This window comes from Athene cunicularia (genome assembly GCF_003259725.1).
Source record: "Athene cunicularia isolate RWA chromosome 19 unlocalized genomic scaffold, athCun1 chr19_part1, whole genome shotgun sequence".
Lineage (NCBI taxonomy): Eukaryota > Metazoa > Chordata > Aves > Strigiformes > Strigidae > Athene > Athene cunicularia.
This window is the reverse complement of record NW_020799124.1, coordinates 7039264-7064402: the sequence shown is the minus strand read 5'-3', so window position 1 is coordinate 7064402 and position 25139 is coordinate 7039264. Positions and strand designations below refer to the sequence as shown.

Genomic DNA, 25139 nt, shown 5'->3' with positions numbered 1-25139 from the left:
GTGGTCTATCAATCAACCCTTCGGACAGGGAGGACTGGTGTTTTTTACAGACCTGCTGGTGGGTTTTCCCAGGAAGGCAGAGACCTGGCTTTGGAGGTATGATCTCTACAGAGTAAGTATCTCCCACGTCCTGGTGAGTACTGCCTAGGGGCTACAGGTTTACTGTACTTCTGGCTCTTCTCTGCCCTCATGCTGAAGTTAGAAAGGAATGCAAGATTCACAGGGAAAGAAGGAGAGAGAATGACTGCAGCCATAACAAGTGTCTCTGAAAAGCCCTCACTCCAGAACTGAGTATGCTTTCCTCACTGAATTTAGTAGCTACACAGTCTTGGGAAGAGGGACTGGAGCTTTCTCCAGGAGATGGCGTTTGGCTGTGGGTTGGAGGCAGACTCCCTCCTGCCCACTGAGTCTCCAAGTCATCTTGCATCCTTTTCCCATGCTTTCCTGGAAGAAGCTGGTATGCGTTTGAAGCCAAGGGTGCTTTGGAAGCAGCCTGAAAATCTCCCATGTCCTGGCAAGCGCTCTAGGCACTAGGACACTCACGAAGCAGAGGCACAGAGAAGGTGGCCAGTGTCAGGCAGAGTTCAGCACTGACCACACGTAGTAGGAAAGCTCAGAGCACCTGATTCTGATGTCCAGGAAAAATCTTACGTGGCATTTGGGAGGAGAAAAGCACTGAGTTCAGACAAGCCTGTCGTGACACTGGGTTAGGGATACAACAGACCAGGCTTTGAGAGTAGAGAGGTAAGCATCCTTGGTCATTCAGCTGCCAAAGCAGTTGCACAAGGATTGGGGCACTGCCAGTATGAATGCTGGTGCTCAAACTAAAAGCTCTGACAAAGAAGAGCTAGGCAGAGAGAGCCAACAGGTCTGGCCCTGGCTGTTCTTAGAAAAGTCCAGGTGACAGCTGAGCTCAAAGCAACATAGGTAGGAACCTGTGTGTTTCAGTTGCATTTGTCCATTTTCAAACATCTTCGGGGATTTAAAGCATGTACCAGCACATAACAGGTGAGGTTATATTTAAAAACCCTGAGCTTTGAGCAGCTTTTTTAACTGGGGAAAAAAACGGAATGGCACTTACTGCCGGGCTTCCTCCAATGCCCCCGCCAAGGTCACTGCCAAGCTGAAAGACAGAAGGAGAGAGAGGAGAGAAAGACCGAGTTCATTTAAGCCAAGTGTCAGATGGCTGGAGCGGAGCTCAGGTGACCGCACTGCTGAGAGCACGTCTCGCTCGCAGCTACAGGACAGACAGAAATGCAATGATGGGAAAGCACAGGGAACAGAGGGACCTTTTGGCTGTTGTGTGAGCAGAGCTATTTGGAGAACTACCCCACACACCTACTGTGGACAGGAGTGTTTTGCAGGTTAATAAGAACAAAAAACTCATTCCCTCTTGTGCCTGTCATCTGCACCAAAAAATCTGCACAATTCTTCACGTTTCGTGCGTAAGTGCTTTTCATGCAGCCCACCTCACTGGTTGCCAACAGTCCTGAGCAGCTCCACAAAACCCAGACAGGTAACTGAGAAATGCAGCAACAAAACTGACAGGAAGCTCAGTTCCTGAAAGCTTTAGTTTTCTAGGGAACAGCTAGGAACTACGGGAAAACACAATGCATCTTGGCTACATTCCTCTGACACCTGGCTAAGGAAAAAGAGAATGAGATATGTGCTGGCTATTACAACAGCTCAGATAGGTGGGCTTTGTCTTCTCTTTGAAGATGCTCTCCTCCCTTAGACAGGAAAAAAAAAATATTAAAAAAAAACCAGCTTCATGATCTAATGGGCCTTTCAAATAGTAAAAAGACCTTACAGTGCACTGGGATATTTCAGTAACGATCTCTGCCAAGCTCCACAGCCACAGTTTGAAGTGACTGAAATAGCCACTGTGTACACCCGCGCAACCCTCTGTAAGCACTAAATCCTCTCTGGAGCCCTTCTGCCAAACCATCGTGCAGCCCACCTAGAAGCTGTCCTACCATGAACTCCCTTTACAAAGCATCCAGACCACTTTTCTCAGTGATAAAGCCCATTTTTTAAACATCCACACCATTCTACACACTTGAGAGCGTTCAGTGATCAGGACAGACTCCAAAGCTGGCTACAAGAGCTGTTTGTGAGTACAACAACATCACTCCTGTGAATATTTATAAAGCATTTGACAGATAACTGATAGCCTGGAGGAAACAAGCACGGATCTGCAGTGGTTATTCAGTACAGAGGCATCTCCAGGCTTATCTGTGTCCTAGGCTTTTGTTCAGAAGACCATGGTAGTTTTTTTGCCTAGTGCAGAGGTTTTCTTGTCACATTCAGACAAGGATCATGCCTTGGCAACGTGCACAGAGGAGGAAGCAAGTGTGGGGGCAAGGCAGGAGCCAGCCCCATGGGGAAAAGGCTGGACTGGCAGACCAGACCAACATAGCTCAACCGGTAGATGGCTTTGATCTTTCCATTTGATTAGAGTTTGGAAAGTTTGCTTGCTTTCAAAAAGCATTTGACAAACTGCGTCAACAAAGGCTCTAGGTATGTTATTCAAATATACACTGATGTGTTGAGATATTGAAAAAAAAAAATGCACACAGCTAAAGCAGAAGCTTCCAGGAATACCTGTGCTTAAGAGCCAAAAAGGCTCCAGCCTTTTCTCTCTGCACAAAAGACTTGAAAACTTTGTTCTGGTCCCTGATAGCCTGTTCCCTGGGAGATCTCATGGCAAATGTATTTTACACTGGTCAAGAAATACCATAAAGCTTCATATTTCTCTCCTCCAGAGCACAGATAAAAAGGATAAAATGCCTTGAGAACAGCAGCAAAGTTGCAAGACAGTGACTTAATAGATGATAACCAGCCTCCAAAAAACCTAGTAAAATTTGACAAATCCCTGTGCTATTCTGGATCTCTCATCTCCTGGCATCTCTCCTTCCCCCAGTCCCCACAGGAGCCACCTGATACAATATCAGCTACCTTAAGTAGGTGTTAGAGAAGTACAAATCACTCACGATTTGCCTCTTGTTAAGAAGCCTTAAGAGCTTTTTTCCTGTGTGAGACTCACTTTATCCCTACTTGAGGTCATGGCAGAAATTTATAGGACATCCCTCATCTTCTGCAACAGCCACCCATTCTCCTGCTGCCCATGGCAGTGCACTGTGCAAGTCAAGCCATTTTTCTTAGCTTACTTAAGACATAACAGATAAAAGTGATACCCAAGTCAAAAGAAGGATTGATCACAGACCAGAGGAAGCCAGCCAGGAGATGCAAATCCAATTAATATCGAGCTTATAAAATAGGGCTTATTACACTGTCAGATGTCCCCCACTGAAACAGCCTGGCAGAGCAGAGTTTTGCTCTACAGACTGCTCTTTAAGCCAAGCCATGTTTTAGATTAATACATCAGATCATTTACATCTTGTTACTGGCTCACTGAGGAGTAATAAATGCAACTATTACACCTCCTCCCTATTCACAGTCTTGCACGCAGATGAACTTCACACTTTATACTGACAGGCAGTGAAGTCCAGACAAAAAGAAAGAAAGGTAAAGAAACCAGTTTATTTCCAGATATTACTGTATGCACAGAGGGTTTCTGGTACTGTTGTCTGAAGCAGGAAGAAGACTGGTTTATCAAGCAGCAAGCATTTTACAAAGGGTATTATGGAAATGACTGAATAATTCTGCATAATCAAGCCAGATGTTAACTACTCTACCATTTCCTACTACATTTATCATAAGAAGCTGCAGGCTAGGAATCCAACCTTGAAGAAACCCATACACTGGTATCTGCATGCACTCACTGTGAAGAAGGGAAGGAATGACATACTGGGGTTCCTCAAGCTATCCACAAGTCTTACATTTTCCCTAGCTGTCAGGCCTTGGGGGAAAAGTAGAATTTGGATTTATTGCTTGTCTTGAGTTGAGACTCCAGCTCTCACCCCCTACAAGACAGAGAAAAAAACCCTCACTGGCTCACAGAATTTACCATGAGCCTCCTTACATTTCTAGACTGCACCCAACATCTCTGCTTTGTGGTAGAAAAGATCTCTTTCTAATGCCAGGAAGCTCTGACCTGCTCCTCCTCAAGCCCTGCTTTACTCCTAGGAGGGGTCTGCACACAGCAGCCTGCCACCCTCTTGGCTCCTATGCTTGGGACCAAGCTCTGCAGATGTGTGCTACAAAGCTGCAGAGCAACCTCCAAGAATCAGGCAGCTTCACCACATCCTTAAAGGCAAAGCTGGCTCTACCTATACAGTCAAAAGCAAAGAGACAACAGATCCACTTCAACAAGAAATTAAAGGGGGGAAGTTAATAAAGAACTGATCAGTTCCACATCAGCTCCAGGGTGCACTATGCATTGCAGCAGCAGAGAAATCCTTTTTTCCATTTTTCTTGCCTGCCACCCTCCCATAGCAGCAATGCTTTCCCCATTTAGAAACTTACAGCTCTGGTTTATCCAACCCTCCTGCAAGATGCCCAAGACCTAACTTTATTCCAAACTCAAAATGATGGAAGAGATGGTAACAGCGATGTGTGTGAGTAAGAGGGAAGGAGGAAGACAGAGGGAACAGGAACCAATTACCCACGGAGTGTCCTCTCCCATCTGGAGTGACAGGCAGAGTGCAGAAGGAAAGAAGCAGATATTAGTCAGGCCTGAAGTGATGCTGAACCAATTCCCCAGGGCTGGCAGCTCTAGTTAACCATTTCCATTCATCTCATGGGTGGGCAGCCACTTCTGTCAGAAGGACAGCACGGACCTGCCTTACATGAGAGCAGGCAACAGCCTGTGGAGGAGAGGCCCACGTTAATACAGCTGTCAGCACTACCCAGGCTGAGACACTCTATATGAAGGTGGGGTGGATGTGGGCTACCACTTGATGGCTAAAGAGAACTTCTAGCACTGCAAAGCCCTGATCCTGAGCCCAAAGTTGGCAGGCTTGCCTCTTGCTGAAGAGCACAAAGCCTGTCTAGGATGAAGAGCTGCCAGTTTCAAGAGATGAGCATGGGATGAACAGGGAGCCTTGGCCACCAAATGCACAAAGTTCTTCAAACAGAAATCGTCTTTATTCCCTCCAAACCCATCCTGCCACAACAAGCAGCCACAGGGGTTTAAAGAAGAGGCTGGGCTCAACCCTGTATCAACAAAAACAGCACCTCTTCCCAAACTGTATCAGCATCTTTACTTTGTATTAGTTGGCTCTGACAATATTGCAGCTTGAAGAGCATTTGCCCTGTAATTTCAACTCCGTGTAAGCAGTTATGCTGGTTTACAAAGTGCAGCAGTGTTAGAGTTACTGCATCAGGAAGGTTTATTTGCATCTTTACAGCAGCTTGTAATGAAGTGACTCTGCTGAAGTGTTCATGTGATCTGGAGGGGTTACAATCACTTCTGCAACATGACGTGAGGCATTTAGAGCTCCAAAAAATAACAGGGAGGGTGGAGCCAGGGACAGAAGCTACAACAACCACTGCTCCGGAACTGCTTTGCCTTGTGTCCAGAGAATAGCCAGGGCTTTCAGAGCCGCTGTGCATTCCATGGAGCCACAATTCATGGGTTAATGGCAGTCAACTGCTGCCTCCTCTCTCCCTCCCACCCCAAACCAAGAGGTAAGCATCACAGCTCAAGGAGCTAGGTGAGAGAATGCACACAGCAGCAAGGAGCACAAGGCATTTTCCTAACAAGAATCAGGAGATGGGGCTGACTGAAATCCTGAAAGCACAGTTGCTAACAGGCCACTTGATCTGGACTAATTCTGTTAGAGACATCTTAAATGCAGGACAGATCAGGCATGGTCTGCATCTGCTGACCTCCTGACGGGCTATAGCTATCTCGTTGCAGACTGCTGTGGCTCACACAGAGGCATTTTCAGTACCTCATTTGCTGCTTATTTTATGTCTCTGTTTCATACTGCCAAGCCAGGCTTGCAGAGCAGAAGGGCTACTGTTCAAACCAAGGGCAGTTATGTCAAAGGTGGTGGAGGACAGGTCATGCTGCCAATACCATGGCCACCAGTTTCAGTAGCAGTTACCACTAACACTTAACCTTGCTGAATGATTTCCATCAACAAAAATAAATACTAACCATTTAAATTTTTTAAAGAGTAAACAAAAAAAAAAAAAAAAAAAAAAAAAAATCCTACTGCTGTTACGGCAACAACAGCCTTACATCAGATGTGAATGAATGACCGACCAGAAGAGCTCCTTTTCCATATCAGCACCACTCCAGAGTAAGGGACACATGCCCTTTATCAGAAATCTTAACAGATGTCCTTTGTAGCTCATCACACCAGAACAGCCCAGACGAAAGGAGATGTTCAGCTCCTTGACAGAGGCTGGAGGAACACCCCGGGGAATCATCCCATCCGCTGCATAAATGGATGTTGGGACTTGACCTATCATAGACACTCTCACACTGTAGGTCCAGGAAAAGGTAAATACAATAACTTTACTAAGATTACACACAGCGAGTCACCTGCAGAGTCAGAAGAGGAATATGGCACCCAGGGCAGATTTGGGGTCACTTCTGGGCTTCCACAACTACGTGAGGCTTCCTACTCTGAGTATATGAAATAACAATAGAAGGTTGGGTATTTTTTTAAAATAAACATTGTCGAGTCCCTAATCAAGCTCAGCAAGCCAGGGTGTTGTCCACCAAGGCCAGACTTTGAACTCTCCACTTGAAAGCAGTCAGACAGGGAGGGAGGGGAGGGACACCATCAGCCCCTGCTCACCAGCCTTCTGGATCAGGCAGGCACTCAGGACTGCTGGAGCAGGTGTTTCTTCCCGGGCTGCCAGGAAGAACAACATCCCACCAGAGAGAGCTAGCACTCAGGTTCCAGCTCTCCATCACACTTCAGAGCAAGCACAGTGATGGGACACAGCCCCAAACCACACAGAAGAGACCCCTGGGGTCAGACCCCCCTATATCCAACCAGTTATATAGAAAGGCATAGCTCCACCTCAAACAGCCCACACCAGTCAGGTGTTACAGAAAACTGTGGATATCCAGTGTTTATCAGCTTTACAATTCAGGACATAAATCAGTCTGACCAGCTGGCAGCTTTGAATCAATAATATTCTTGTAGATGAGTGGCTAGAGTATTAAATAAAATCCTTTCATAACAGACAATCCAAGTCTGTTTGTTCCTACAGATTTATTGCTCTGCCCCCAGGTTTAAAGCCAGCCTCCTTGGCTCCCGGCCACAGTGTCCTGCTCCCATTAAACGCACGGGCTCGCAGGGAGCTGCACAATGTGCCGAGCAACATGGAGCTCTCACGCCCAATGGATTTTCAGGGCAAATGAACACACAAAAAGGTTTAAAGACAAAATGACCCTGGCTCATTACAGCATGGATAGACATCCTACAGAGCGCTGCATCAACAGTAAACTAGGAGCTGGAGGGCTGCCTATAATTTGCATGAAGTTTAGCCACTTAAGATCTGGCTTTAGGGGGATAAAGCATCAAGCTCCAGGTCTCAGCACACCCATCTCTGTATCTGGCAGTCTGCTGTCCAAGCAAGTTTTGCTTCTCCCACATTAGTAACTGGTATCTCTACTTCACGCTGTGGAGCTGGAGATCTCAAACAGCTCTGTAACAGTGGGCTTGGTCACCATTTTACAGAAAACAAAGCAAAGCAGGAAAGAATAAGATCTGCCCAGGGTGGCAAACAGGAGCACAACCTGAAGCAGACTCAGTTCTGGCTCTGTTCACTAGCGAACAGCTCTCTAAGTCATATAGAGAGTCTGCTCTGGTTATAAGCAAAGCATATCTTGTTCTTGTACTAAAGGCCCTTTTTCTCCTTTTTTAAATTGTTAACACATGCTCAGCATCTGTGCATGTACGAGATGCATGTTACATTTAATACCGATTACAGGACTCACTATGGAGATAAGAGTTACTCACTAAAGAAATTAACCTGTCAAGCAGCTGGAGTCTCACTGGTCATGGGGATAAATATCTAGCAATGCTGGGGAAAATTCAAATGAACAGTATTAATTTGATGTTTATCCAGTTTTACACCATGCAGTTTCTATTTAAATTCCTGGAAGAAAAATGCCCCACAGTTTAAAAAAAAATGGAAACACCATGGAAATTAATGCTACTGTTGATCTTTCTGGGTTAGTCCTGTTGGGACATCTACTGCAAGAGCATCCATCCCTCTGAAGAGGGACACTCCCTCCAAAGAAAAGGAGGCATTATCAAATACACAAGAGCTGCAACAAGTATCCAAGGAGATCAACACATGACACTGAATGAATGTGACAAATTGGCTGAGATCCTGCCAGCAGCCTCTTCCAGACCTTCAGCTGCCTTTGAGACACTCACAGTGCTGACGCAATCTCACCATCACAGCAACAGACCATGATTTCATGCATCAACTCAAGCACATCCCAAAACATTTTCTTCCACTGTAACAGAGAGGCTTATTTAGGCTTTTTTACATATCAAACAGTTGCTTGGAAAATGGAATTGGGGTTTGGGGTTGCTCTACTCTGCCAGTAAGGCAACTTATGTCCCCGCTCAGGCTGAGCGCCAGAGGCACAATGCAGAGAACACGCTGCGTTCAAGTATCTCACGTTCCCTTGTTTCCTCTCAGGTCACCTGAGATCCAAAAGCAATCTGCTAGTGATAACCAGAAAACAGGGATCAGCAGCAGAGGTGGTACAAAATCCATCACTGGGAGCCTTAAAAAAAAATTACACTAGACAAATTCCTGTTGGGAAACTGCATATGAAATCCTTCCTTAGATCAGACCCCAACCAGGGTTGGTTCCAGTACACTTACTTCGACTCTTAAGACAACAGGAGGGATGGGAAAAGAAAGTCCAAAGCAGCAAACACAGAGGAAGAGAACTTCCTTGGCGTTCACAACCAAACAGGGTTACATTCTGGTGGCACAAGGGCCCAAAGTGAAATAAACTGTCTGGTTTGAGGAGGAGAGAGGGTATGCTCACACCACTCCATGCAAAAGTATGGGAGACTCAGTCCTCCCAACAAAGCAGAGGAAGAAAAGCATTACAAAAAAAGACATTAGGAGTAATGGAGAGGGAAACTTAAAAGCAGAAAGAATCAGCCAGCAATATAACATAAAGAAAGTGTGTGTATAAGGTATCTAGAGGAGAAAGAGGAAGGGATTGTACCAGTAGGTATTCTGGCTGTCAGTGTAGCACTGATAGGCAGAATATTGATAAGGACAGAGGAAGAAGATTTTCAGTCTCTGACACAACTAACTGACCGCACAAGCAGCCCAAGCGACCTCCATCCCTGGCTCCCAGCTGTTTTTGATCCCTGGTGAAAGGCTCAGCCCTTCAAGGGGACACATTAGGACACATCTCACCACATACAGAAAACAGGCATGTGCATACCTGCAGTTTAAGACTGGTTTTGGCACTTCACAAATTAGCTTGATATCCAAATGCCAATCCCCTTGGCTAACCATGCAGCCAAGAGACACTGCCTAGCAATTTAGCTGATACCAGGTTAGGGTTAACTCAGCTTGATACTTGTTAAACACATGCCCACAACAATAAACATAGCAGAGATCACATTCACTCACACACTAATTAGGCTTATTGGGGAAGGAAAAGCCAGAGAAATAGAGATTTACCATGAAAAGATTCACTTATACATGCGAGGGATCAAGAGAAGACAGGACATTTGATGCAACAGCACTTCCGTAGAGAACATTCCAGGTGAAAAAAACAAACAGACATCACCATTCAGATACATTTTTTTTTTAGTGCTCACCCCATCTACTAATTCAGCCGAGACAGTGTTGGCCCACACAGCCCAAGGCACAGCTACTCCCTGTCCAGATGTGATTGCTTTGTCAGATCACACTTCACAACTCATGGATTTACTTAAGGCTTGAGAAAAATATTAAGTAAAAGCCTAGCGTCATATCAACTAACAGCTCTACTGCCAAAGCAGGTCACTAAATTAAGCTCATTAACACCATCTGTGAGATAACTCTTTTCCCAAAACCAAGTTTTAGTCCTCCTGCTGCGTCCATTTATTTGTCTCTGACACTAATGAGAAACAAAGGGTTATTATAAGTGGCCTGGAAGACACTATAGACAGAGGAATTTAACTCCTAACCATTTTGACCTGCCACAGATAGCACCATTTTCTGCAATGCTTTAACACAATTAAAAATCCCAGTTTCTTAGTGACATGTCTTGCAATGCAGGGCAAAGGCTGCAAAGGTCACCACTCTGGGCTCACTCTCCGCTTTTCCAGCAACTCCAGCTTAAATCACTGCCCTAATCCCCTCTCGTCCCAGCATAAAAGCAGTCTCCCTGATAAATAAGCAAACTACTGTTTAGATGGCACAGAGACTAAAGCACATCTGACCTCTGTGAATGCCAATACCGTTAAGGGTTGGTCATTTCCAGTTTATCAGCTCATGAAGCACTGGAGCTGGAAATGTGTTTAACGTCTGCTTTAATAAGATTATGGCAGTTTAAAATAAGTATCTTTGACACATAAGGATTTGTCGCATTGGGGCTCATCCAGTTGCCTCCTGCTATTATTCAGAGCTTGACTCAGAACTGAAAGCACACCTAAACCAGGCACACAAATAACCCAACCCAGCTCACTACAAGCGAAACCTCAAACCAAAACAAGACAAATCCACTGTAGGTCTGAAAAACACACAGCTGCATTCACTGGGGTGGTTTTACCCAGGTTATGTGGCACAAATATACTTAGACTGCTTCTTACCCCTGTAGGCAAGTCACCGGGGTGTTGGGGACCTGTGTGCTGTGCTCTATCCCATGGGAACAACTCCCAGGCTGATGATTACATTCGACCACCAGCGTTAAGACCACAGCACTGAACTCCTCTCCACTGCTGCAGTCTCCTAACTAAGTGATTCTCTCATTGCAGCTCATGCCCAGCTCACACCCCAGAGCTGTAGCAATATGTGATTATTCATACTCTGGAGCTTGACCCTGTTAGTACTAGAATACCTCCTCATTGAGCAGCAGCAGCATGGGGAGAGCTACGCAGAGTGCTTCCCTCTTGACCTAACTGCAATTAAAATGTCACCGATATTAAACCATGACATACTCTGGAGAATATACAAATAGGATGACATGGGGCTACAGCCCTCAGAGTTTTGCACTGAAATTCAGTAGGGTTGGCAACCGGGTGAAACAAATGCCTGTTTGAAAGGGAGTCTGAATCAATTACAAAGCAGTGGGACACTTTACATCCTTAAAACAGCTTTTTGGTTTTCTTCTACAGACAGAAAAAGCATGGAACAAATATATCCGCTGACCATAGGGATTCTACAGCATGTAGCAACATTCTCATTTTATAGCAGGCAAAACCTGCTGAAAGTTGGTACAATAGCACTGGTTAAATCCTCTTGGGAGTTTTAGGACTCAGCACTGGGAGCTCAGTGATCCAAGCATTACAAACACGAATGATCAAGGCTTTGCAGACATAAGCACAGCTCCAATTATTTTGGATCAGCTGAAGCCAGAGGATGCCACTTACCAAGCTGTCCAGTCCTCCTCCCAGGAGGTCCACAGCACCCATCTGCATGGACGACACTTGGGGAACATTCACTGGGGGTCCCAGGTCCAGGTTGAGGAGGTCACCCAGAAGGTCACCCTGTGATGGAATGACCTGTGGCTGCTCCAGGTTTGTAGTGGCCGTTGTGCCCACAGGGCTATCGCCTGCATCAGTGCTACGGGTGGGAGGAACAAGAAGCAGAGAAGAGAAATGTTAATCACCTTCAGATTCCCAGCACAGGTAAACAGAGCAAGAGGTGGCTGATGAGCAAAAACCAGTTAAAAGCTTATCCTAGCAGCTGATCTGATCACTGCTATCTACAAGGCAACATGTTACGGCAAGTGGTTCCTCAGCACATGCTTTGAGCACCAAGACCTTCCCTGCATTGTGCATGGTTTTTAGTTCAGAAAAGAGAATCTTCAAGGTGTGAAATCTGTCCACCTTGAGAATCACAGACCCCTCCAAAACAGCGAGCCATGAGTACCACATGGACTACAGCACTGACAATAATTATTTCCCAGCTCAGAAGGAACCTATGGAGATGATTTTCACCCCACTGGGCCTGGAGCACTACATGTGAACATGGAGGAAAAAAAAAAAAAAATAAAAATCCAGATTTCCTCAGAGACCTAACACTGATAAAACCGTTGAGCCCTCACTCTAACCAGTGCAAACTCAACCACTCCCCACAGATCTGTATTAACCACCTCTACTGACCAGCACCAAGCTCCACAAGTCTTTTCTAATTAAAGACCTCAATCTAAAATTGACTTCTCCCTTCTATCAATAATTTCTTTTTCTTCAAGTTAGTTGGCATGCTAATTACCAGTCCAGAAATGCTCATTATAGTTTCTAAAATTTCTCATCATATGCAGTCTGAATACCTTTTATATTCACTTGCCACTGATTTTAATAAGGGGGAAAAAAAAAAGACTGACTGTAGCTCCTGGAGATCTCATTACAATGTATTTATTCTTTAAATCAAGAGACACTAATATTTTAGATAACTTAAAATCTATTTTGTATCCTGCTGCCAGCAGTAACTGACAAAATTATTTCTAGCTCATATTACTGCAGATGCAGCCAACAGGTAACTGCACACAAATGCCACAGGAATTAGTGTCCTGACAAGGTGTTTAACACTGGGGCTCTTTTGTAAGGATTGCAGCTCCTGATTTTGAGTAGCCATGATTCTCTTCCTTATCCTTATTCAGTTAACTGAGGGGGGAAAAGCTTTAGCGACAGAGTATAAGCTGCTCCCAACTTCAGTGCCAAGAGGAAAAGATGTAGCATAAGGACTGCAGAATGAATTAGTTACCAGGCAGCAACAGAAAGGGTTGAAAGCTTCTATGCATTAAAAGCTTTAGACCTCTAATAGTACCAATATTAGTTGTCCTTTCTGCTTCTACCTTCAGCAGGGAGACTTCTGAGTATGCTGAACAGCTAACGAAAACATTTTTGAAGATCAAGTGGTTACCATGATCCACCCCCACCCCCAACCTGAGGATGGGGAAGAACAGCATGTATGAGCAGAGGCACATTATAAGCCGGTAGTGCACACACTTGGTTCGTTCCCAGTATATAATCCCTTTAACACTACACCTCTTCAACACTTACTCATCCTTCTGATGGAGATAAAGCAATCCTTCAAGGTCTTGTGTAACTGCAGTTGCCCCAAAGCCCAAGAAGAAATTAGGAAAAGACAAAGCTAAGTCAGTTTGTATTAAAAAACAAAAACACCAAGCCTTTAATTTCCTGTATGGAATGGGCTCTAAAGAGATTCTTATGAACGACTTTGCATTTTCTTTAAAAGAAAAAAAAAAAAAGACTACATAGGTTATAAAGGGCAGAAAGATTTGATATAAGCTTTCTCTGTTAGTCTTGGGCAGTGGCTAGCAGCTGGGCTTGCCCATGTGAGTTGGAGATTTGGCCCTCCTATGAGTTCAGCCTCCAGTGGTTTTCCAGATGTTTGGTCTCACAAGGGATGCACAACCTGAACCAGAATCAAAAATTTCCTGGAGCCACCTGTGTGGGAACAGGGACTCTTCCTCTCCCAGGAGCCCTGTAAACATCTCCCCAAATTTCCCATCTGTCTTATAGCTGAGCAGGGGTGATGGGAGCCACCACATGAGGAAACACTGCCAAGCCATCAGACTTCTCCCCCACCTTTAGGATTCAGCTGCAACTCTATGACACTTGGGCTCATTGAAGAGGCAGGAACATCTCACCATCTGTGAGTTGCTCAATGGGTCTTTCCATCATCTGAGAGCTGAAAGGAACATGTCCTACACCGCTCTGAATGAAAATGAAATTAATCAAAATGCAATGTAGTATATTCTGCCAACCATAACTAACAACTCCCAGGTTTAAACCCAGGAAAGCACCACTTACCTAGCTACTTCTACCCATCTACTCAAGGTAATGCTATCTTAAGACTCTTAAACCATTTTAAGACACCTCCACATTTCCGTGCTTCCACCCCTATCTCACTGTGCAATCTAAAGAAAAACCTCAGTCTCTAGCAGATGGGTCAGTCACCAGAACGGTCACTGCCAGAGTGCAGAAGTAATGAAGGTAACTCCAAATAGCTAGGTGAGGAGGTTATCTTTCACCAGATACCCTTAACTTGCCTTAAACTGATAGATTTTCATGTATATTCTCATGTACATTCAGCATCAGAAAGAATCAAACCAATTCCTTAGTAACCAGTAAAATCATACTGGATGCACAAATTCAGGCTCCAGCAGAGCTGCTCACTGTAATTCTCATGGCTGGAAGTGGCAATGTGGTATGCTGTGACATGGCACAAGGGGGCCTTGGCATCACCTTGTAAGGTTTTACTGTCCCTATGCTAACAGTAAAACAGAATACCACAATAAGAGGGACTCTTTATGAGGTGAGCTCACATCTGAGAGGCATGGTGTGCCATTAAGTAACACCACACATTTTTAAAAATTTACCAAATGGGCTAGAGCACTGCATCAGTAGGCAGCGTGCTCTGCTCAGCACCCTTCAAGACCTTTCCCCAGGTCTGGCTTCCTCAGCTTGCCATTGCTGATTTTGGCCTGCAGGTTTTTTGTTGAAGTCACAGGTAATTTAGCAGTAACCACCACCAGGGCAGTGTACAAATACTGCTATGGTCAGAAAAGATTTGTGATCTGCAGACTGACTGTGTATGAGATACAAGAGTCAGGCCACATTACACAGTGTACACAAGAAGCTACTAAAAAGACCACTCCTTGCAAAATTCCTTGAGCTGTCTAAAACCCCCTAAAAACATTCACTTCTTTCTGTAGTGACCTGAAACAACAGTGTACAGCAAAGCTGGTAACACCAAAGACCAAAGCTATCCCCACCTCAGCTCATTTTCTGTTAAGGCAAATCTTTGACTAGGAAATGCAGCTGCAGAAAGCAGCCACTGCTTTTCTTGTCCAACAGGTAGACTTGTGCTTGCTGGTCCTGGGTCAGTGCAACCAGACTTGATTTCATAGGCAGGGAGAAAACAACTCGGTTTCCCAAAGCTAGTTATTACAGAAATAGCTTTAGTTGCTAAGAATAGCAGAGAACTGGTGTCAGAAAATAGAAAAGGAGCAGCATCGCACACTGATTTATCAGTGCAACAGCAAAAAATAGCACCCCAAATGTCACTTTGGGAATATTATTAAGAGGTAAGCCTGGATACTCTGCCTCCTGCTGTAAAGCACACTTACATTTGTAATTAATACCATTAGTGCAAAGAGCAATGCTTACCTGAATGAGGAACCATGGGAACAGATTCAAGAACACCAGCACCACAGCCCAGGACTACTGTACTGCCTGCTCTTGCAGATCTAACCCACTTCCAGGACTGTGATCACAGGCAAGCATGAAAGCTCCAGACAGTAAGCCAAAGCATTTTCCCCGCATCTCCCAAAGGTTAGACAGAACCGTATCTGTCTAGCCATCTTCTTTTAAGCCTGAACAGTTTTCAGTGATGGGGCTTAGATGGCTGTTACACTCCCCTTGCTTTATAGGTACCAAGTGAGAAATGTAGTTTTACCAGTCCTTCCCCGTTTCATATTCCAACAGCAAAGCATCCCCGTATTTGCCTGTTCCAGAAACTGGCGTTACTCTATACAAGTGAGGCTTGGTAAAGCTGCACTGTTGCCGAAGCAAAAGCTCTTACAAAATCAAAGAAGTGTATCCTTCTGAAAGATGCTTGTTTTTACCACAGACATCCTCCTCCAGTTACCCAAAGCGTCTGCTTTTTTATTCACTCTCATGTCAAGAGGGCTTATAGCCAGTGCCTTCTCAAAAAATCATTAGCTCCTCCTTGCAACAAAAGCTTTGATACTTCCTCTGTCTTCTGACCCAGGAGCTCTAAAACTACACGCCCAGGGCTAAATTCTACAATGAAATGGCCCCTTGAATGACCTGCAAGCCTCTACACAATCAACAACCCCCCCCCCTAGAGTGTTATAAAAGTTCTTTGCATCTTTTGGACTGTTTGCTATAAAGAAACAACCAATCCTGCCCATTATCACCATGGTTGCCTCTGCTTACCTTCCATGGTGAATTGGCAAGTGTTTGCGATGGATCCCATGGCTCCCCTCCACAAAAGCATTGGGTGGTTTGTGGTACACAGAAGCCAGAGAACCAATATGGCAGATCAACTCATCTAGCAGAGTTGGTTCAATCAGATCGGTCTCTTCAGAAATAAGTGGCTTTTCTGAGAGGACCACTTCTTTGGCAGTCACGGGATCCGTGGAAAGAAGGCGCCAGTAGATGTAGCCACGATCTCGCAGGTCTGGGTTGTCAGAGTCCTGAGAAAGCAATACATCGGTCACAGGTCTGAAGAAGACTAACACCTGTAATCACTTATTTTTTCTCCCAGTGATTCTGTTGGATTAAAAAAATCCCAACCACCCAGTAGCAACACTCACTGTTACCACAAACACCTCAAAATTAAAAATGAGAACCAAAGTGTATTAATGCCTAGCTTTCTGCTCAGCTGGTCAGGGAGCAAAAACCCCAGGATTTACATCCCACAATTGCCCCAACCTGCAGAGCTATCAACTGCTGTCCAAATTCTCCTGCCACTTGACATAACAGTGAACTCCAAGGGGGTGTAGACAGGAGAAAAGAACACAAGCTGAAATGAAATTACTCTGTCACATACTAAGAGCAGATATGCAATACTGCATATTGTAACAGAATGATCCAAGGTTCTTGGAAATAGATGACTTAAAGGCACTGCTGCACAAAAAGACACTGCAGAGCTACAGGATAGATCTTAGCAAGCCACAGTCTTCATACCAAAAGAGATCTTATTTATCCTGCCTTTTAGTTATCTAATGAAGTATGGGAAGATGCTAATGATACACAGTTAAGATACTTCATCAGTTCTCCAGATGTCAATAATACCCTTGTTTTACTGCAGACGCTTCTGCCTCTGCATGAAGTGCTAATTATTTCCCTCCTTTTCAAACGGCTCTGCCCAGAGCAGCAGAGTGAGTGGTGATAGTCTGTAGCTAATGTTCTAGAGAGAGGGAGGTGGTGTGGTTTTATGGTGTGGTGCAATGTTTGAACTGTTCATGGAAACAAAACCTGGGATTTTTAATCCCCATGTCAGCAGAGTAACAGGGTAAAAAGTTTCTGAGTCTTTTTTAACTCCCATAAAATTCTGGCAACATATCATACACCTCATTAGCCTTCCTCCTTGGCATTTCTTTTCCTCTTCTGTGATCTCATTCACGCTGCTGCTGACCTGCTATAATCTGCTTCTCTGCTGTCTCAAGACATTCTCAGGCACACAGCAAAACCTCTATTTGTAACCAGACTGACCATGCTAAGCTCATTTTGCTCATAAGGACCTAGATACAATGTCTGGATCAACTGATAGATTTCTCTGCAGTGCTGTTTTTCAGTTTGATGGTGGAGTCGTGGACTCTTCATACCCTTCACCCTTAACAATTCCTCTAAGATTCTCCGCATCCTGCCTGCAGCAGGCAGTTCGAGATCAAGCAGGGCTTCTGCAAGGGTAGACATGAAAGACCACATGCTCCAATCTACATGCAGGCACATACAGATTGAAGACCGACTGTTTCTTCCCACAGCCAAATAAACAGACTTTAGAAGTTCAATAAATCTACTGAAACAAGAGGCTCAGCTCTTCCCTTTTCACATTTCTCCCAATCCTCTGCTCTCCAGGGTCTGGAACCACACCTGTGGTGCATACCAATGAGTCCACACTAGCTTAGTTACCCACCCATGCCAGACAGACAACAGCAATGGAGATGTGGAGGCTCTGGGCCATCCATTAGGTTATGGGCTTGCCAGGGACCTTGATCACTGCTGCACATCTGTGTCCCTCCCAGTCCCAGCTGCTTCATTGCTATTTTTGTGTTGGCTGGACTAAGCTGGCTCCTGCTACAATCACACCTGCAGTTTCCTGTGCAGACATACCCTTAGAGACACTCAGAGTGCAACAATACCTAAGCTAGGGAAAGAAACACACATGTAATTACTCTCCCACTCAAGGGAAAAAACAGTATTTCTACCTAGAAATCAGACCTTGAAGCATAAGGCCTTCTAGTGTTTTACAGCCAGTTATCCTACACTGACTTATTATTCATATAAAATACAAGAAGCCAGACCGAATCAACATTTGTGACAGAGAAAAAACAGACGCCTATTATATTCCTAGGGTGCCATTAAGTGTTTGGTGACTCAGCATGGTGGGTTTTAACACTTAGTACCTTTCTTCTGTTGGCTTAGACAAATGATACAGCATGCCCTTAGCCCACCCTTCTCTAAAGAGGAGCTGAGAGCCTACCTAATAGCAGGCTTTGAAACAAGAAAAGCAGGCCACAGATTTCTTGCCGCTGACCCATGCAACACCCCCAAACGGATGAGTAAAAGTTAAGTCCACAGTCATGACTGCTTGCTGCAGAGGACCAAAAAAGCCAGCTGATGACAGCCTCCAGGTTTTCTGCTCAGAAACAACTGTAACCCATTCAGACCAGATGAGAGACTATTTTCATCACTTGACACTGGTCTGGAGCAGAGCTGCTCTGTTTGGGCTACACCATCACACATTCACTCCAATCATTACAGCCAGGGGGAGTAGGAGGATTGGCTGAGGTCTTACCCACTCCTGCCACGAGGACATCCACTTCTGTCCTCCAGAATGACAGTGCTTTTATCTGCCAGCTCAAGTCCAGCCCCACCTGCAGTGATCTGAGCTCATAACTCGGCACCTCATCCATAATGAATCCAGGATCTTAACCCACTGTTACAGCCTCCAGCAAAGCTGCCACGTTGGTTGACAGCATCCAAGTACAAACAAAAAGAACCCAAACTTCAGTTCCTTCTTTTTCATAGCACTGCTTAAGCTTTGCTGTTCATAGAACTAAGTCTTTTCCAGGCCCACTCATAGCTCCAGATGTTGTAACTGCAAGCCACCTTCAAGGAGATAGCATTTTGGTTTCTTCATAACTCTACCCTGTCCCTAATTTTTCATTTAGTGGGGGAAAAGGGAAGGAATTAGGATAAAGCAAGACCTAGGAAGGAGAGAACAGATGCCAGATGGCATGGTAACAGGCACAGAGCAGCTCCTAAGCAGAGTCTCTTTGGGAGAGAGGGGAACACACTTGAATCCTATCTATGGCAAAGCTGACTGGCCTGACAGATGGGAGATAACACACAGCAGGTCAACACAGAGTCTGGAGGGCTCTGGGTCACTGGGTATCTTGGCTTACCTGTGTAGCCAGGCTGAGGACCTGCTGAACCAGCTCTTGTGTCTCAGAAGGCTTTTTTAAGAACAGCTTCACTATAGCAGTCAGTAAGGTGAGCTGCACCTAAGAGAAAGGGACACAGTAGAGATTGGAAAATTCATCCATGCTTTAGCAATGTCTCTCAAGTCTCTATGTCCTTTACTGATATAAAACTCAAGTCCTACACTTTATAAAAGCATTACACTATTCTTTGCCAGTGAAACCCATTACAATGAGACTCAGACTCTTACCTATTGCAAAACACTTTTGCAGACAAGTCCCCAAGCACACTGAGATTTATGTCATACTTTCCTGCATCTCATCACCATTCTTCTGTATATTCTGGTCCCTAGCAGGGCTATTCCTCAAGATGATTGCAACGTCTAGAAACCCCTCCTGTCTCATCCTTCCAAGAAGAGAAGTGTGGGAGATACAGACAACACAGCAGGTCTCCAGACTCTCAAGAGTTTTATCTTAGCAAAATACTGAAATTTTCATTGGGAGGTATTTTCTGACCACTACAGTAATATTTAACATCTGTCCCATATATACACTGTATGAAACACTACACAATTTTACCTGAGTACTTTCATCATGGAAACCCTCCAAAAAACTCTCCAACAGCTCATCTGCATTGTCAATTCGTTCTGCATATTCTCCCACTATCCAGATCATGGCGGCTCTGGCATCTGGTTCATCCAGGGAATCTAGGTTCTCGCACAGAGTGGCAATGATGCTTTCATACCTGATTTGTCAGAGTACAGGTGGGTTACTGGAGTGAATCCAACTCACATTACTCCATCTTTGCACACATCATTCTGCAGAGAATCCTGCACTGAATTACAACGTCTTGTATTTCTATGGAACAAGCAGCACTTTCACTCAAAGTGTGATGATACAGAAGATATTCCTAGGATTTTTCTTTTTCCAAGCTGAGCACTAATATCTCACAGGGTTCTCAAAAGCTTTTCAGTTTTGTTAATCAGCAAGACCACCCAGATGTGGCACTCAAGACAAAGCTGCCTCCCCCTGTTTTGATCCAACTGTTCAAACCATGAGTCTGTATCAGATCCTGCAGCCTCACTGGCATCTTCAGACTGGTAACTCTAAACTGGATATTACACTTCCCCAAAGAGTTTGCTGTAAAACAATGTCCCACACTACTTAGCTTCCCCTATTCCCACACGTGGGTATTCCTGTCATAAGCAGGCAATCCATCTTGTAACTGACAGCAGAAATTGCCAGAGAGGCCTGCAAACATCCCAAATTACTTTTTAGGTGATTGTGAAGTCTCTGCTAAAAGACACTGATGCTGTTCTGTAGCTGAAGAGGCAAAACCTTACTGCAGAAACATCTTAAAAGAAGTTGACTACTGCCCAAGCCAGAAAACACCAGCATCGTTTTGTTCAGCACAATCTGATTGGGATCTCAGATCATGAAATCCATGAACTTTCGTGGCCTTGTGTATAAGCCTTCTAGAGGAGCCAAGCAAAAGCAGAAGCCTGATGCTGTAAACTTGGTCAAATCTTCCTTCTGGCATTCTCTGAAAGAGCTTTACTAGCTTTTGATTAAGGCTTATAGTCAGCATCAATACACGGAAGGATAAGCTTTCAGTTCAAACTAATAATGTGTTGGGCTGATACCTCATCTACAGCCAACATCTGAATCCTACCATACTAGGAGCTAAAAATCAGAACACATACTGCTTTTCAGAAAAACAGCCACCTTTGCTTCAGAGCCCTGGTAAGCTATGCTGAGTGAGCTTTATGTTGCTCTATTCTGATGCTAGCAGGTGAGGGCTTCCAAAAACCTTACACTGCTTTCACATACTTGTTGGGGTACTTGCGGAAGATGTCTCTGATGACAACGATGGCCTCCTGGACCACGTAGTTGACCTTGGTCTGGATGAGGTCTAGCAGTGTGCTCACGCAGCGCTCCGCAGATTGCTAGAGAAGGACAGAACAATACAATTAAAACAAGCTGAAGAAACACTCCCTCCCAGCCCACAGCACATGCTGAGGAATGAGACATGCATATGAGAAAAGGCCCAGAGGGGGAAAGCAAAAGGACAACAGCTACCAACTCAGTATGCATGTCTAGAAAAAAACTACAGGTTGACAAGTGCTTATGCATTACAGTGGAGATACAGCTGACTCCAGCTCCTGCAAAAAGTAACAACTGAAGCAACCGTGCCAGTAGATAGCTGGATCACCACACAAGAGACCTTCAGAATATTGCCTGCATTACTACCTACATCACCCTTTTACTGGCTAGCAGTTGAAACAGGCTACCAAATGAGCTCTCTTGCACTTGCCCAAGCTGTGGCAACCAGAGCAGGGAGAGTTTTGACTGCTAGAAGGTGTTGGGGGAAGCTAGAATACAGAAAAAAACCAATGCTGTCAGTCATGCTGCAAGAACAGCAGCAAAAAGCAGCTCACACCAGCAAGACATTCAGTATTTTTGGGGTGAGGTCACTAGCAACATGTGAAGATATAGCTATAAATAGAAATTCAGATGTAGCTAATGGAGTTTTCACATTGAATAGTCCAAAATTCCCAGCCACAGGCATGGTAAGATAACAAGGACTGGACACTGGCATGCTCCAGGAACCAGAACTGAAGTTAGAGGCAAATAATTCAGGGAGGTCTATTCCCAAATAGCACAGCGAGGCAGGACATGACGGGAACAACCAACTCCAGCACCGGAGAGTCTCAAATAAGGACAGCGATTTGGCTATTAGCAGAGCACATATGAAGCCTCATTAAACAGCTGGTGATTAATGTGAGCAGCAGACTGCTCATGACACTGCCTAGGCAGTCACCATCAGAACATTATCATAAAACATTCAGGATTGAGACAAAGATCGTAGGGCACAAACAATAGTGATGTAGGTGGATTTTTCAATTCAAGCGAGCTAATAGTCCCCTTTTCAGAGCACTTGAAGGCTAGGCAGGAGGAAGAGGAATGAAATGGCATTTAAATTACAAGAATCAGTTTTTTGAGAATGGGCAAACATCTCAAGGATAAACCTCAGACTTACAGAGCTCAATTTGGGACAAGCAGAGGCTAAAACTTCTTGGTGATTTCTTGCCCTCATGACTCTAGCTATGGTCTTACAAACACAGCCTACAAGTGCAAACAGTGCAATGCTGGCGTGGGGATCAGCTGAGAGAGGAGACACTATACACCAGCATTTGCCCTGTCTTTGCAAACTGGCACTAAAGGCGATAAGACTCTCCCCTGAATTTCACACCAAAGAGAAAAAAATCCAATACAATTGGTTTCAGAGTAACAAGAGGTATAATATAAAATTATATCATTGGCATCGTATATTTTTATGATACTTTGATACTTTTCCCTCCTTAGCATGGCTTTACAGGTACTATGCCACTATGGAGGCAGTGAAATGGCAATTTGACCATGTCCTGCTCTGATCTCTTCTCCTGATCAGGAAGATTTGAGGCCTGTGACCTGGAAGACTCTTCCATTTCATGGAGACTGACCATGGACCTGGCTCCACACAGACTGACATTGCTCACAGTGGGAACCCCCCTCAAAGTCCTTGCAAGACAGATGCTTCAGAGCTTGTAATTTCATTGTTTCTCAATAACTTTCGCTAGATGTTTTAACAAATGGCTTTAAGGGGCACTTGGGGTAAATCTTTCCTAAGCCAACTCAACAGAAGCTACAGTATCAGTCATGATGTGCACCAAGCAGTCCAGCCCTGTCAGAGCCTACAACTAGTAAAGCTTTAAGAGCTGCAGCACTCAAGGAAAAGCAAATTAAGATTTTTCTTTAGATGTTTCAAAGCATGATTTTTCCAGGAAGAGCACAACATCCACTTTGAAATACGCAGTACCGATTTTTAGCCCAAGAGTCTCTTGGAAAATGAGCAGTCATGTGCACACATGCACAGTAGAGCAGTCCCTCTAACAAAATTTCCCTGTAACAAAATACATCTCAGTTCATCCCATCCCTTGTAAACACATTGCTATTTGAAGGTGGACATCCCTGGGGACTGTGGTACCCTGCAAACTGATTAAAGAGTGCCCCAACTAGAACAGCTCTCAAGTTGGAGTAAGGAAGGAACCAACCAACTTCAAAATTGCTTTGTTTTTCTGTAGAAACCAAATGAAAGCCTGCAAGATTACTGAAGCAGCACATACCACACCCACAGCCATAAGCCTTAATGATTTCTAAGAACCAGGCTGCTGGCAGAATCTCCTAGAACCAAGACAAATCCCCCTCTAATATGGCTGTTTCTCCTTCTCTCCAGAGGAATCACTATTCTTGCTGCATCTCCTTAATTTCCTTTTCTCATAGGATTCCTTACAATCAAAGCATCAGATGACTTCTTCACCTAGTGCTGTCAGTGGAGCAAACCAATGTGCAAGCCACATACCTTCACCTCATGCTGTCAAGTCTGGCTACGCCACACAGTTTGCTGTAGACATGCTCAAGCTAACGCTGAGCCCAGCCAGTCTATCCATGCAAAACAATGATATTGTGACATCCCACAAATCAAATCACTACTTAAGCCTGGGCAAAATCCACCAGCCTTGCTATTCAGTGTAGGTACTGCTGACATTTCCAAAACAAACGCTACCTCTGCTGTTAGCACCACACACTGCTGTGCAGCACGTCACAGCAGACAAATTTATTTACTGTCTTACTCTTCTAGGAGAGACAATTAGACAAAAGGTAGGATCCTTGAAGGCAGAGCTGCGGTTCTCAGTGAATACTCATTCATCAACAGCTCCTGCCAGCTGTGCCCTATGTTGAAAAGCAGATTTCTAAGCCTTAGGAACTTGGACACTGATGGCTGAGAGAATGCTCTTCCATTAGTCATAACTCACAGTGCAAACAGCCTCTAGTAAGCACAGATGCACTGTGGACAAGGATTAACCTAGAGATGAGGACACTGTAATGCGTTGTTCTATATTTGCCCTCTTTAAATCTGGCTTTTGTCAGAGGAGTAAACAGATCTCATCTTTAGCAGCAGTGTCTTCAAAGGAGCATTGCTAAAAATCAAGGTTAACACTACTCACTGAGACAATTACACAGTTAGAGGATCACTGCAAATTTGCTGGGACTATTATTAGTCCTTTCATACTGAATAGGGCTGTCATGGTATCAGGGATGGGAAGAAAGAATGTAGGGGATGAGGGCAGGAAAGGGTAAAAATGCCTAAAAACACCTAGATACTGCAGGAATACAGCACCTTTCATGTGAAACTAGGACAGACACACGGTCTGCAAGATATCCTAGTGAGAATGTCCCTGCTGAGAACTAAAGTAAACTCCCACTCCCCAGCACAAGCACTGCTACAAAAAGGGCTGCCACCAGCTTCTAACTTCTCAGCAGCCCTCTTCCATGCTTAGGAGCATTTTCTCCTGTCACTGCTGTGGCTCCATCCTGACAGCCTCTTGCCTGCATGCAACATGGAAGGAGCACTCTGGTATTCTGAACTGCAGACATGAAATAAGGGGCAGCGATCACCTGCTCTCCTGGGCCACACTTAAAAGAAAGTCCATAGCACTGATAAGCCTTTAAGAGCTGAAGAAAGGAAGAAAAGGCTGGACAGGCAGTCAGTTCTCTCAAAAGGACAGAAACTGGTATTCTCTTTACACGACTTACAGTAGTTTAGGTAAAACCAGAGAAACCTGTGCACTGACAAGATACTCAGCCAGACACAATTAGGTTTTTAAATCTGCTGTCAGAAAATGCTCATGGGAACATACTTCAGCAAAAGCTAAATGAGTTCAGCTGAAATTAGACCACTTAGGAGACATTTTGCACTCAGTTATCAGTTTACTGAAAAGTACCAACACCACAGCATAAGTCTTCCCTCTCTTCACAGGCTTTCTGAGCTCCTGTCA

General features: G+C 44.6%; 1 protein-coding gene across 4 annotated transcripts in view; it reads right to left on the bottom strand.

Annotated features, from left to right (window-relative positions):
• The window catches only part of AP2B1 (adaptor related protein complex 2 subunit beta 1), an 85530-nt gene that overhangs the window by 25638 nt on the left and 34753 nt on the right, over positions 1-25139 (bottom strand). For 3 of the 4 annotated variants that reach the window (XM_026861705.1, XM_026861704.1, XM_026861706.1), the window contains 6 exons: positions 21091-21206; positions 19840-20005; positions 19246-19344; positions 16049-16308; positions 11489-11681; positions 1082-1123 (listed from right to left, as the gene is read on the bottom strand). In XM_026861705.1, coding sequence (XP_026717506.1) covers positions 1082-1123; positions 11489-11681; positions 16049-16308; positions 19246-19344; positions 19840-20005; positions 21091-21206 — 876 coding nt within the window. The remainder of the gene's footprint in view (positions 1-1081; positions 1124-11488; positions 11682-16048; positions 16309-19245; positions 19345-19839; positions 20006-21090; positions 21207-25139) is intronic. The other variant, XM_026861708.1, reaches the window with a different exon arrangement.